Source organism: Balaenoptera physalus (assembly GCF_965194825.1).
Source record: "Balaenoptera physalus genome assembly, chromosome: 9".
NCBI classification, from domain to species: Eukaryota; Metazoa; Chordata; class Mammalia; order Artiodactyla; family Balaenopteridae; genus Balaenoptera; species Balaenoptera physalus.
In genome coordinates this window covers 14360712-14376187 of record NC_138888.1, presented here as the reverse complement: position 1 = coordinate 14376187, position 15476 = coordinate 14360712, and the positions used below count along the sequence as shown (strand labels likewise).

Genomic DNA, 15476 nt, shown 5'->3' with positions numbered 1-15476 from the left:
TGTCCTAATACTGTGTACAAACGGCCCGATCCTGTCCTCCGGGCCTCTAGGCTACAGAGGAGGCGTAGTATAGACCTTGAGTCTGCGCAAGATGGAGGTGACGCGCTTCTGCAGGTTGTCCCATCTCTGGTTGCCTTCGTGGATCATATGTTTCAGGCTGCAGGCCGAGTCGGTGCGGTTCTCTCTGGCCAGGCGGCGGTACTGCTTGTTGATCAGTTCCAGCTGGGTCAGGGTCTCATGGACCTGTCGCTGGAAACCCTAAGACCACAAAGAGGCACATCAGACAGGGAGATCAGCGGAGGGCTCTCAGCAAGGGTGTCTGGGTTTCATATTGTGATGTCAGGCAGAACAGGAAGTCAACTCTTCCTCCCAAATGGGAAAAGACAATTTCTAAACAGCATATACTTCCACTTGTTAAAGTAATGTTATCGGTGTGGCTTAGGGAAAGGGAGTTGATCAAACAAAAATATGAAAGAAAATGGTAAACAGTAATAAATATATGTATATACACAAATACATATACAATATAAATATATAATATATGCACATACATTGAGAACATACACACATACATATGATATATACATATATATATAGAACACACACATATACATATAACATGTACACATATACGTATATAATATATACATTCGAACATACACATACACATATATAGCTTTTAAAATAAACAGCCTGAAAAAACTTTCCCATAAAGCAAACTGATTACATAAATTTGTATGTATGCTGAAATGTGAGTTTAAAATGTTCAAAATTTCTGATGTCCATACTGAGAAAAGATATCATAGAACTGTCTCTTTAATTTGTAAAATATGTTATTTCCTAAGAAATCCAGAAATTACCTCAATTCTGGTGTCCATTAAAAAAAATAAAACTACCTTTTGCAGAAGGTCTTCTAAATGCAAGCTATTATTAACTTTTAAGAAAAACAGCTTAGTAAAAAAGGTGTGGAACATGCTCTATTTCTTTTTTGTTGCCCCCGAATGACTCAGTTTTCATAAAACGTTTTAGAGCTGATGTGACACCTTACATAGTAGTAGCTATTTACTTCTGAGGTTACCCCATGCACAGCTTAGAGTTTCCGCAGGTAAAATACTCTCTTTTCTTTTTCTCTGTAATGTAGCATAACCCTAGCATAAGAATCATTTGGCCAAAATAAAATGAAGCTTTTTTATTTCAAACTTATGTGTATGATTTATGACTGATTTTCATCCTGGTATTGGACAGAAAATTGTATAACTGATTGGACTGTACTCATCTAAATCCCCAAGTTTTGCTTCCTTTGGCTTGTCACACTATTTACATGCCACCACACTTCCGCCTCTGAAATGGTTTTCCTTCTGAGAGTTGCTTTAAGAGCCTTTATCCGAGTAAATCCAACCTTGTATTCTACAAACTTTAAATTATTTCCCCAGAAAAGGAAGTGGTAAGGAAAGTTCAGCTTTTGCCATTACTGGAAGTCACAGAATATGTTTTCTCACTGGCGTGAAGGCGGGCACCATGGTTGGGTACCCCAGCACATCCAGATCTGTCCCCAATATTTGTGCAATTGTGCAACTGAACAGGCAAAGACCGCCCTCAAACAAAATTTTGTTTTTGTAATTTATTTCTGTCTCTTAAGAAAATTAACTGCAAAGATAAATAATAAAATCATTCATTATAACTAGCTACATAATTCATTATAACTAGCTATAAAATCATTCATTATAACTAGCCATATATATATATATATATATATATATATAACTACATAGCATTATAAGCTTAACTACATGGCTAACCTTTGTCATAAAATCTGAGGGTCTAAAATAGCATCAACAAGGATCTTACTTAATCTGCTTTGTAGTATAAGCCAATTATAGAAGGTTTAACCTTTATGAAGCTGAGTGTAATAAGATGCAGTACAAGAATATTTCCACTAGCATTGGTTCACAGCGGGATGATCTGAAATCTACTGCAGAATTTATGGTGGCTTTTTACTAGAACTTTTCTAAGGGAAAACCTTTTAGATAGGATTTTTTTTTTCCTGGAATTTAGTGGTATAGTTACATATAAGTGCATATTCAGACATCAGAATATTCTTATTTATTTCACATAGTATTTGAACACTTTTATAGATTCATGACTTGCCCATCTATGACTCGTAGATTTTAAACTCCACAAGAACAAAAACTAAACTTCATGTTTACTATAACAGGCCTCAAAAAATGCCTGGTTAATTGGCGCCACAAGGTAAAAATGAATCCAGCTGAATTTGGTTGGATTTTTTTAGTCTTAGTTTAAAATATCTCAGGGAGCTTGGGGCAGACTTAGCAACCAAGAATGATTTTTGTAAGATTCCTGCATCAGAACTGCTCTCTGTCAGTGTATCTGAGAACACAACTGCCGATCAGTGGGCATTGATGGAAAAAGAAACTTCAAATTAAAAAATGGTCAGCTTAAGGCTACGTCAGGTCCTCTGTGAAAATGAGAGGCTGAGAAGTTGGGATTTCATCCTATCACAGTGACAGAGCAAGCCTCGAGACTGCCCCAAATGGCAAGGAACTAGAATCTGTTACTGAATGATTCCTTTGTTTATGAATACGATTATACTGCTGCTATTTTTGTCTCTATAAAATTGAAAAATCTTGGTGACTCAAGAATGGCACTGCTCTTCATTTATAATTAGAGATGGTTATGATTTAAAATATTTGATCAATTCTGGAGCCAATTCTATTTTATCAATGATTAAAAAATACATATATATCTATGCTCCAGTTAGGTAAAAAAAAAATCAAGAAAATACATTGAAAGACAGATAGATGTTTTTGTTTTTTGTTTTTTTTTTAAACATCTTTATTGGAGTATAATTGCTTTACAATGGTGTGTTAGTTTCTGCTTTATAACAAAGTGAATCAGTTGTACATATACATATGTCCCCATATCTCTTCCCTCTTGTGTCTCCCTCCCTCCTACCCTCCCTATCCCACCCTTCTAGATGGTCAAAAAGCACCGAGCTGATCTCCCTGTGCTCTGCGGCTACTTCCCACTAGCTATCTATTTTACATTTGGTAGTGTATATATGTCCATGTCACTCTCTCACTTTGTCCCAGCTTCCCCTTCCCCTTCCCCATATCCTCAGGTCCATTCTCTAGGAGGTCTGTGTCTTTGTTCCTGTCTTGCCCTTAGGTTCTTCATGACCATTTATTTATTTATTTTTTTGGTATGGAAAACCATCATATCTGAATCTTAGAAGGTTGACTGTAAAAAATTATGAAATCAAAAGAATGCCAAGATCTTTTGGGGGGAATCATGATTCGTGTTTTCTAACAGAATTGAATAATTCTATAATGTAATGAAGAGCATTACTACTTTATTTGTAATTCTTGACAATCTTAAAGTAAAAACTTCCTTTCTCTTCTTCTTTGCCTACTTATGAGGTAATAATAAAGATGGCCAGAAAGTCATCACCTAGCTGTTTGAACAAATAATATGTGTGTGAACAGATTGTTTAGGTTTTGGGGCACCAACTATCAGTGGGCTACTCTTGTAGCAAAATAAAGATGAAATATTTGAAACTGAAAATCACCTCAAATTTCTTTAGTTCGTCCTTGGCAACTGTATAGAGCACGCCAGAAGAGCTGGGGAAGGCAGCTACCCTTTCCGAACATTTCAGCCAATCTTCAAAACGAGAAAAGTCATCCAGGAACTTCTGCCACAATCGCCACGTCTCTTCAATTCTGAGACAGAAATGAAAGAACAGAATCTGATTGCTTGAGACTGTTTTTGCTCCAGAACCCTGTCTGATACCTGCAACAGGACTAAGAGGGCCCAAAACAAGCAACCGGGTGCCAAACAATAACCGTTCCCTGAGCCAAATTTGCCCAGACTGAAAAAGAAACAACTGTTTGAGCTAAGATGAAACAGCTGTGCGTGTGTGTGTGTGTTTAAACACACGTCCTGCAGCTCTGAATTTGGAATTAGTCAAACTGAGTAAGACAAGCACGTGGTGTGAACAGTTCTGGGTATGTGCAAGGAAGTTTAAAAGTGCAACAACACCGTGCCTGCAGTGCACACTCACACCAAGCTTCCGCTGAACTAACACTAAGGTTTGAAAATCCATTTAAGTTCAATGTCAAATTTACCCTTATCAAAATCGACCGATGACAGCAAGATAAACATTATCCTTTCAAGAGTTCCCCAGAGAGCACAAAGATTATGTGCCTTAAGTCACTGTGATAATTTTCTAACATATCATTATTTTTTTTACCACCTTGAATTTCAAAGGGCTTAAAGATAAGTCCTTGGTTTTATTATTTCCTTTTTCATGAAAGAATGTTAGTTTTCCAGAGCACCAATTCTGTAACATTGTATTTCTTCAGCAAGGGCATAGTTTAATTTCTCTGAATTATATTTAAACTGTTAGGTCAGGTGTAACTTGGCTTGTTATATTTATATATGACCTTTATACGTACTTATTTTCCTAACTAAATGTAGATGATGGCAACTTTGGGAAACCAAGGCTATTTTTGGACATTGCAACCAAAAGCAAATAGTGAACCGTAGACACTCTGGGTGAAGTTTTTGTTTTTTTGGTCCTTCCTCTTTCGCAACTGTTTGCACAGCCCGGCTTACTTTAGCCTTCTTTCCATGGACACAGCGCAGATATTTCTCCATCGCCGGTCCAGGTTGCGCGTAGCCTGCTGGATGGAACCGCACTCGGCATCTGTGGCACAGGCGTCACAGTCATGCAGGAGAACCTCGCACAGGTTGAGGACAGAGGCCACACCCGTGCTGTGTTTCTCTATGTCTCTCTGAAGCTCCTGCAGGGAAGGAGACACGCTTCATTCAAACGCTTGCGTACAGATGGGAGAAACTGCAGCAGTATTCACTGACTCAGAAATGGTTAGGCAAAACCTTGACAGATATTTCATTTCCTTGAACGCATGAAGTTTCCTCAAGTTCCTTTATAAAATACCGCAACCTCAAAAGTATGACAAAATGCATCTAGAAATATTTTAGCTAAATGAGCAAAGCCAAAATATCAACTGAACAAATGAAAGAGACCACAGCAACTGTATTGAGTAAAATGAGCTTCTTTAGTGATTGAAAAATGAATCTTGCCCCAGTCTCTACTTCACAGATATATCCCTTCCACTCCAATCCATAGATCCATCAGTCCAAGGAACACATGTGCTCCTGTTAAGAGCTGGCACTCAAAAACTGGGATTTGATCTCCAAAGATCTGCAAACTGTTTTAAACAGTTAATGCCCCCATCATTAAAAGGTACCATGGGGGCCTCCCTGGTGGCGCAGTGGTTGAGAATCTGCCTGCTGGTGTGGGGGACACGGGTTCTAGCCCTGGTCTGGGAAGATCCCACATGCCGCGGAGCGACTAGGCCCGTGAGCCACAATTACTGAGCCTGCGCGTCTGGAGCCTGTGCTCCGCAACAAGAGAGGCCGTGATAATGAGAGGCCCGCGCACCGCAATGAAGAGTGGTCCCCACTTGCCGCAACTAGAGAGAGCCCTTGCACAGAAACGAAGACCCAACACAGACATTAAAAAAAAAAAAAAAAAAAAGGTACCATGGTTTAAGGCACCTAGGTTTTCTGTCATGTATGGCATCGTTATCATCAGCAGCTTCCTCAGTGAGCAAATTTAAATGTAGGACAGAAATAGGAAGATATGAAATATGATAATAAAGTTCAAGTTTTGTAATATTTTTATTTTATATTTTTAGACCAGCAATTCCTGTGATAACTTCCATATAACTGAGAGGTTATGCAAGAGATTTGAAACGACAGTTTAGTGAAACAGAAATATTTTACAGAATTTATTTTCTTGTGTCTATGGAGTTTATGAAATCTCCAAAATTAATCAAAAGCACTGTTATTGCATTCAACAATAAGCTAGAGTTTGTATAGAAGACATTGGAACACGGTGTTAAGGAGAAAAACAGGAAGAAGAATATACATACAAGAATATAAATCCCAGCTACCTGAGTAAGTTGAATTATCAAGAGAAAAGCTAGGCAAATTCGAGAACTATATAAAAGAAAAGGAAAATAGATTGAGGACCTTGATGAATAGGGCAAGCAAAACATGGCACCAACAGGCCTCCTTTTTAATAATGGAATACTTTGAGTAAATTGAGTTAAAAGCTCAACAGAAAAAATAATGCACATTTTGCATTTACATTCTATGCAGTTAATAGGAAGACTTCACATGGTAGAACTCTGGGCAAATTCAATGCCTTGTTTATCATTCATCTGTTGATGAATACTTAGGTTGTTTTCATGTATTCACTTGTAAATAATGCTGCAATGAACATGGGGGTGGAGATATCTTCTTCAAGATAGTGATTTCATTTCCCTCAGATACATACAAAAGTGGACTTGCTGGAACATATGGTAGTTCTATTTTTAGTTTTTTGAAGAACGTCCATACTCTTTTCCATAGTGGCTGCACCAACTTACATTCCCACCAACAGTGTACAAGGGTTCCATTTTCTCCAAATCCCTGTCAGTACTTTTTATCTCTTGTCTTTTGATAACAGCCATTTTAACAGGTGTGAGGTGATATATCATTGTGGTTTTTATTTGCATTTCCATGATGATTAGTGATGTTGAGCATCTTTTCATGTACCTGTTGGCAATTTGACTATCTTCTTTGTAAAAATGTCTATTCAGGTCATTTGCCCATTTTTAAATTGGATAATTTATTTTTTGCTATTCATTTGTAGGAATTCTTTGTATATTTTAGATATTAACCCCTTATCAGATATGTGGTTTGCAAATATTTTCTCTCATTCCTAGGTTGCCTTTGCATTTGGTTGATCATTACTTTTGCTGTGCAGAAGCTTTATAGTTTGATTTAGTCCCACCTATTCATTTTTGTTTTTGTTGGTTGTGCTTTCAAAAATCACTGCCAAGACCAATGTCAAGAAGCCTTTTCCCTATGTTTTGCTCTAGGTTTCAGGTCTTAAATTTAAGTCTTTAATCCATTTCAAGTTAATTTTTCTAAGCTGTGTAAAATAGAGGTCTAGTTTAACTCTTTTGCATGTGAATATCCAGTTTTTCCAACACAATTTTTTGAAAAAACTATCTTTTCCCCATTGAGTATTCTTATTAGTCAAATATTAGTTGACTGTGTATGTGTGGGCTTATTTCTGGGCTCTCTATTCTGTTCCACTGGTCTATGTGTCTGTTTTTATGCCAGTACCATATTGTTTTGATTACTATAGTTTTGAAATATAATTTGAAAGCATAAAGTATGATGCCTCCAGCTTTGTTCTTCTTTCTCAGGACTGCTTTGGCTATTAGGGGTCTTTTTTGGTTCCATATGACTTTCAAGATTTTTTTCTATTTCTGTAAAAAGTGCCATTGGAATCTTGACAGGGATTGCATTGAATCTATACATTGCTTTGGTTGTATGCACATTTTAACAATATTAATTCTTCCAATACGTGGAATATCTTTCCATTTATTTGTGTTTTATTCAGTGTCTTTCATCAATGTCTTATAGTGTCAGAGTACAGATTTTTCACCTCCTTGGTTGAATTTATTCCTAAGTATTTTACTGTTTTTAATGTTATTGTAAATAGGATTGTTTACTTTGTTTATTTTCCAGATACTTCATTGTTAGTGTATGGAAACACAGCGATGTTTGTATGTTGAATTTGTATGCTACAACTTTCCTGAATTTATTAGTTATAAAAGTCTTCTGGTGGAGTCTTTAGGATTTTTCTATATATAAGACCATGTCCCCTGCAAACAGAGACAATTTTTACATCTTCCTTTCTGAGCTGGATGTCTTTTATTTATTTTTCTTGTCTGAGTTCTCTGGCTAGGCTTTCTAGTGCTATGTTGAATAGAATTGGTGAGAGTGGGTACCCTTGTCTTGTTTCTGATCTTAGAGGAAAAGCTTTCAACCTTTCACCACTGAGTATGATGTTAGCTGCGGGTGTGTCATACATGTCCTTTATTATGTTGGGGTCCATTCCTTCTGCACCCAATTTGTTGAGAGTTATTATCATTCGAATTTTGTCAAATGCTTTCTCTGCATCTATTGTGATGATCGTATGATTTTTATCTTTCATTTTAGTAATGTAATGTATTACATTTACTGATTTGCATATGTTGAATCATTCTTGCATTCCAGAACGAATCCAACTTAATCACAGTGTATAATCCTTTTAACGTGCTGCTGAATTTGGTTTGCCAGTACTTTGTTGAGCATTTTTACAGGCAAAAATTCGATATTCATCAGGCATATTGGTTGATAGTTTTCTTTTCCTATGGTGTCCTTATCTGGCTTCAGTATCAGGGTAATGCTGGCCTCATAAAATGAGTTTGAGAATGTTCTTTTCCCTTCAATTTGTTGGAAGAGTGAGATGAATTGGCTGTAAATGTTTGGTAGAGTTCACCCATGACACTACCTGGTCTTGGACTTTTCTTTGTTGGGAGGTTTTTAATTATTGATTCCACCTCCCTTCATTATTGATCTGCTCAGATTTTCTATTTCTTCATGATTCAATATTGGTAGGTTGTATGCTTCTAGGAATTATCCACTTCTCCTAGGTTGTCCAAATTGTTGTCTTATAATTGTTCAGAGTGGTCTCTTATGATCCTTGGTATTTCTTATAATGTGCCCATTTTCATTTATAATTTTTATTTATTTTGGTCCTCCTTTTTAATTGCTTACTCTAGATAAAAGTTTGTCAATTTTGTTTATAATTTCAAAGAACCAACTCAGTTTCGTTCATCTTTTCTGTTGTTTTCCTATTCTGTATTTCATTATTTCTGCTCTACTCTTTATGATTTCCTTCCTTTTGCCAACTTTGGGCTTAGTTTTTTCATTTTTTTTCTAGTTCCTTGCAGTATAAAGTTAGGTTGTTTATTTGAGATCCTTATTTTTTCTTAATGGAAGCATTTATCACTATAAACTTTTCTCCTAGAACTGCTTTTGCTGCATCCCATAAGTTTTGGCATGTTGGGTTGCTTTTTTTATCTCCAGATATTTTTTTATTTCTCTTTTGATTTCTTCTTGGATCCACTGGTTGTTCAGGAGTGTGTTGTTTAATTTCCATGTATTTGTTAATTTTCCAGCTTTCTTCCTGTTATTGATTTCTAGTCTCACATCATTGTGGCTGGAAAAGATAACTTGATGTAATGTCCATTTTCTTGAATTTATGAAGACTAGTTTTGTGATCTAACATATAATCTCTCCTGGAAAACGTTCTGTGCTCTGAGGTTGGGGTGGGCCTGGGGGTGCTGCTGGCTGGGCCCTACAGTCACCTCTGACTGGGTGAGGTCACAGGCTATGTCCCCTGGCAGGGCAGTGCCACTGGTTAGACCCTGTGATTGGGCAGGCTACAAGCTGGTCTCTGCAATTGGCCTTTTTTTTAAAGATTTATTTATTTATTATTTATTTAATTTCTTTTTGGCTGCGTAGGGTCTTAGCTGCGGCACGCAGGATCTTTCATTGTGGTGTGTCGGCTTCTCTCTAGTTGTGATGCACAGGATCCAGGGCACGTGGGCTCTGTAGTTTGTGGCACGTGGGCTCTCTAGCTGAGGTGCGCAAGCTCAGTAGCTGTGGAGCGCGGGCTTAGTTGTCCCGCGGCATGTGGGATCTCAGTTCCCCGACCAGGGATCGAACCCGCGTCCCCTGCATTGTAAGGCGGATGCTTTACCACTGGACCACCAGGGAAGTCTCACTGCAATTGCTCTTGATGGGGTCTCAGGCTGTGCTCCCAGACCAGAGGGTGCTGCCGGCTGGACTCTGTGTTCAGGTGAGGCCTCAGGCTGTGCTCTGTGATCACGCAGGGCTGCAGGCTGTGCCCTGGAGTTGGGCAGGGCCACAGTCTAGGCTTTGCCATCAGCTAGGCCGCTGGCTGTGCTCCCCTGTTGGGCAAGATTACTGGCCAGGCTCTCTGGTTAGGAGAGCCTGCCAGCTGAATCCCACAGTGAGTGGGCCTAGAGACTGTGCTCCACGGTCTAGCTGGGCTGTTGTCTAAGCTTTCTTCTTGGGTGGGGCCGCAGGCTATGCTTGGTAATTGGACGGGGCCACTGGCTGGGCTTCCTGACCAGGCAAGGTTGCAGGCTGTGCTCAGCAATCGACAAGGCCCTTGGTCGGACTCCACCACTGAGCAGGGTTGCAGTGTGGGCTCCATGGCTGGGCGTGGCTGTAGGCTGGGCTCTGAGGATGCCTACGGTCACCGTTCAGGCTCCTTGGTTATGCACGGCCAGAGGCTGTGCTCAACAGTTGGCAGGGCTTCTGGCTTGGCTCCCTGCCCAAGCAGGGCTGTTGGATGGGCTCCATGGCTGCCTGGATTCTCTGGCCAGGCTTCCTGGTGGAGGGGGGGCGGTACGGAGACTGTGCTCAGCTGTTGGGTGGGGTTGGGAATCTGCCTCCCTGCCCAGGCCGGGGGGTAGAAAGAGCTCCAAGGCCTGTAATGCCAGTTGTCTGGGGACCCAAATCAAGCAGAGCTGCTAACTGAGTTTGCAGGCTAGACGGGGCCACTGGCTGGCCTCTGCTGATGAGCAGAGACGCTGGCCGGCATCTCTGCTTGGGTGCAGCTGCCAGCAGGAATGCAGTCCACCAAGATCTGAGCGCAGGTGCTGTAAGCCCCACGCCCCTTCTCCATCTCTATCTGATCCCCCGTGACTGCGCCTCATAGATTTCCTTAGTGATCCTCATGAAGAGAGACCCAAGCGGGCCTCCTGGGAAGCGTCATACAATACTGGGGGAGCTGGGTGTCCACTTTGGCCTCTCTCTTTTTTTTTATTTTCGGCCGTGCCCCACGGCTTGCAGGATCTTACTTCCCAGACTAGGGATTGAACCCGGGTCCCTGGCAGTGAGAGCATGGAGTCCTAACCACTGGACTGCCAGGGAATTCCCCACCTTGGCCTCTCTTTTCCAACTGGAGAAACCACAGGCTGGGGCGCTCTTGGTGCGGTGCTGTGCCAGCCTGGGGCAGGTGATGTGGGCAGAGTGCAGCCACTCCTCTCACCTTCTAACGTGGTCCTTCCCGGTCTCTGTTGTCCAGGGGCTGCTGCAGCCTCACCCTGGGTTCTGGGAGTTTCACAATGGGGTCCTGTCTATGGATAGTTGCCTGTTGGTCTTCTTGTGATGGGGACTTAAGTCAGGAACGGCTTATGCCACCGTCTTGGTGACATCACTCCTCCATATACTTTTGAATCTCTCTCAGAGGGGAGACTCATAAGGGGAAACCACTGTGGGAACCAGCGCTGGTGTGTGAAACCCAGAACTCTAATGGACGGACTGTTGGAGGCTCAGTGTGGACACCTCTGACCGACACAGTCATGGGGGCCCCCCAGTTTGGTGAGATTTACCTCCAGGAACTTGACCAGTTTAACACAGTAAACACTGGAGAAAAGTCCCCTTGTACTTCTGCTCAAAAGTTTTTGTTCAGATCAATATATAAAATAAGGCTTGGGGGGGGGGAAATCTTATAATTATATAAGTACCCAAATACAGATCACAATTTTAGTCTCAGCTTTAACTTCCATTGGTGATGGTCTCAAATTGTCACATAGTGTCACTGGATTCATTCTTTTTCATTTATAACACAGAGAAATCTGACAAAACATTCTCTGAAGCCATCTCAAGTCTATATATATTTCTGCCCAATTAAATCTATAAGAACTAAGTACATTGGCAAGAGAGACATACAGAAACTCCACATAGGGAAATAGAAGACAATGTATTTCTTACCAATTTAATCTGTCCATTTAAATATTTGTCAGAAGTTTTCCCTTTTGGAGACAGATTACTATTTATCTGTCTTTTAAAACATGGATCCCCCAATGCTACAATTTTTACAAAATCATGGTCAAACAATTTCCATAAAGGAAACTAGTAAATATGATATGATTAAAAACTACTACTAAGCTTCCAATGAAGTAGTACCCTTTTCATTTCACTCCTGATTCTTCTCCAGAAACAACCATTTCCATCTATTGTAGCTCTGTCTTCTGGTTTTTACTTCTGTTTTTCTAAGTAACATGTTTATATTGCTATTTCTTGATTTTTAAATGTTAGACATTATCAGTGCTTCTACAGCAGAGAAGGAATAAACTTCTACATGACTCATGGGGCTCCAATGACTATTTTAGCACCTCTTATAGCTAGAGCAATAATCACTTCTTTGCATGATTACGGTGTTTTTAATACTTTTCACATTTAAGCAACAAAATATGCTATGGTTATATTTCTTCTTTTACATAACTTTTTGTTTTTCTAAAATCAATAGTTCTCTATCACTCTCTCTCTCCCTCGCTCTCTTTTTCTCTTTAAAATATGACCCAGCAATCCCACTACTGGGCATATACCCAGAGAAAACCATGATTCAAAAAGACACATGCACCATGATGTTCACTGCAACACTATTTACAACAGCCAGGACATGGAAGCAACCTAAATGTCCATCAATAGAGGAATGGATAAAGAAGATGTGGTACATATATACAATGGAATATTACTCAGCCATAAAAAAGAATGAAATTGGGTCATTTGTAGAGACATGGATGGACCTAGAGACGGTCATACAGAGTGAAGTAAGTCAGAAGAGAAAAACAAATATCGTATATTAATGCATATATGTGGAATCTGAAAATACGGGTATGGATGATCTTATTAACAAAGCAGAAATAGAGACACAGATGTAGAGAACAAAAACATATGGATACCAGGGTGGAAAAGGGGGTGTGTGGGATGAATTGGGAGATTGGGATTGACATATATACACTACTGATACTATGTATAAAACAGATAACTAATGAGAATATACTGTATAGCTCAGGGAACTCTACTCTATGCTCTGTGGTGACCTAAACAAGAAGGAAATCCAAAAAGGAGGGGATAGATATATACGTATAGCTGATTCACTTTGCTGTACTGTATAAACTAACCGAATATTGTAAAACAATTATACTCCAATAAAAAAAAATTATATTGCTAACTGCTATTCTTTCTCTTATGGTGCTAATAAAGCTCCTTCCAGTATGGTTAAGCCCATCAGGACATCTGGTTCAACTGTTTTCTTTCTTGGAGATGTTCCTCTTAGAGCGCCCGGACTCCCTACTCCTGTCTGGACAGGCTCTTCCTAGGTTGCAGTACCATTGTCATTTGGGACTTTCCTTTACCATCATCCTGGGGACTTCCTTCTCCTGGGTTGAATATTATTTTTCCTCTCATTTCAGTATATGGAGCATATCTGTCATTAGCTTCTTGTGAATGTGTGCATAGAAGGTAAATATTTTATATATTAAACGGCAGATATATTATTCTAAATCATAAAAAATTTTCTCAGCTTTTTGAAGGCATTCCGCCATTGTATACTAGCTTCCATCATTGTTTTGGAGAAATCCAACTTTTTCATCTTGGAAGCCTTAAAATCTTCTTTTATCCCCCATGTTCTGAAATTTCATAATAGCTTTGTTTTTAATTTTCCTGGGCACCTGTAGGGTTTGTGTTCCAGAAGTGTGTAAATTTTCAATTTGGGAATTCTTTTTCTGCATTACTACTTTGGTAATTTCTTCCTTTCCACCTTATTTTGGGGGCAGGGGGACTTTTACAGAATAACTGAATTGGATTTTGAAACTCTCGTGTAAATCCTGGCTGCAGCACAAGCCTGGCTAGTGACCTCGTGAGAGGCGATGCTGTGGGGTTTGGCACAGAGTCTTTCACTTAATCCCTCTGTTTTTAACAGAGTGGCTCCAGCACAGATGGCGTCCTGTGTCATCGAATCCCAAGTCCCTCTGGTTGGCCTTCTCCAGAGAGTCAATGAAGCAGAGCTGCCTGACTAGCTGGGCTTAGGGGAAATCTGCTCATCTCACCACTCCTTTCTCAGACTTTCACGCCATCTTCCCTTTAAAGCCCCACAGACTTGATAGCTCTACTTCCTGCGTGAGCGTTTTGGGAACTGTGCGGCGTGAATCAGCTTTCTTCGTCCTCCGCTCTGCTAACACCATCACTGTTCATCTGTCTACTTTCCACCTTCCAAGTTCTCTCGGATGTCTGGCAGCTCTATCATCTTCTCTTCTGTTCTTTTTGCCATCGTGGGTTTTGACCTTTTATTTTACTAGGGTTTTAGTAGTGGCTGCAACTACAGATGCATATAATCAATTTCCCATATTTAACTAGATACTGTTTTGATCTTCTTACATTTGCTCAATTACAATACTGGTCATTAGCATTTTAACTCTCGTCACGTGTAGATATCATTACCATGCTCTCCAGGAGAATGTGGGGAGCTGGAGGCCAACCACCACCCCCAGAGTTAATCATCAGAATTTCAAACATCAGAGAGTCCATCAGAGGGTTTTAATCTTGCAGAAAATTGAAAAATGTCCTGCTAATAATTTCTTAAAAAATAAATGCTAATTTAAACATCCAACACCTAAAAACTGTATTTTAATAACTGTTCTCTTTGTAAAATAAAATACATAAACTATTTCATAGGACTGAAGAAATAGGTCTGTTTATACATTTTTTTAAAGTTAAGCAACTTGAATATAATGGCTTAATGTAATGGAAATAACCAGAGCGCAGGCAGAATTTTCAAGGACAATCTAAAATCATGAAGTAGCAATACTTCTTATGGGGGATTTATGGTGTTTATTACTGACAGCTGGAGTCTACTGTGCTGAGTAAGAATAAGCAAGGGGAGTGGGAAGTGAAAATCCCTTCTGTATGTATTTTTCAGGGTCACCCTCTTTTGCTTTGCTGGGTTGTGTATGGTGCTGTATTTGCTACACACATGAAGATGGCATTACAGTGTGTGGTCTGCAGATCATGCAATCCTCCTTGCAAAACAAAATTATGTTAGACTCTAAAAACTCTAAGTATGCACTGTGATCTTTCTCCAAAGGCTGTATGCAGAAAAAAGAAAAAGGCTCGTTTCTAAGTCCATGGTTGTGAGTTAGCGACCCACAAATAAATAAACAAAACTGTCAGCACTGTTCTGAATACATTATTGCAGCTCAACCTAACCTACCATCTTAGGATGACTTCTTGGCAGACCAGTGACATTAACCCTATGATGGCAGACCTTCTTAAGAGTCAACTTTGTGAGGAGATGGAACCTATTTGCCCCAAACACCTCTCTAGCCAATGCCTTCCCTTTCTCACCAGTCCTGCCCAGCTTCCTCCAGATTTTCCATCCCAATTCACCATCTCACAATCATGTCTCTATTCTGGCCAGGAGGACAGATTTTCAAGAACCTATTAACTTTCCTTCCATTGTTTTACATTTTACCTGCTGCTTGTTAAGCTTTTTCTGTATTTCTTCCGAGTCACAGGAATCGTAGACGATCGGCTTGGCCAGCTCTGACTCGATGTGGGCCAGCCACGTTCTCAGGCTGCTCATGTTCTTATCCAGCTGCTGTACGGCGACCAGAGTCTCCTTCAGCTTCTTTACCCTGTGGGCAGAGAAGGAGAGACATCAACTTCAGTGA

The 15476-nt window shown here is 39.9% G+C and overlaps 1 protein-coding gene across 12 annotated transcripts in view; it reads right to left on the bottom strand.

The window, feature by feature from the left end:
- Nucleotides 1–15476, bottom strand: part of SYNE1 (spectrin repeat containing nuclear envelope protein 1) — a 442116-nt gene that overhangs the window by 27726 nt on the left and 398914 nt on the right. For all 12 annotated transcript variants that reach the window (XM_082474323.1, XM_082474327.1, XM_082474328.1 and 9 more), the window contains 4 exons: nt 15278–15440; nt 4633–4820; nt 3587–3737; nt 76–258 (listed from right to left, as the gene is read on the bottom strand). In XM_082474323.1, coding sequence (XP_082330449.1) covers nt 76–258; nt 3587–3737; nt 4633–4820; nt 15278–15440 — 685 coding nt within the window. The remainder of the gene's footprint in view (nt 1–75; nt 259–3586; nt 3738–4632; nt 4821–15277; nt 15441–15476) is intronic.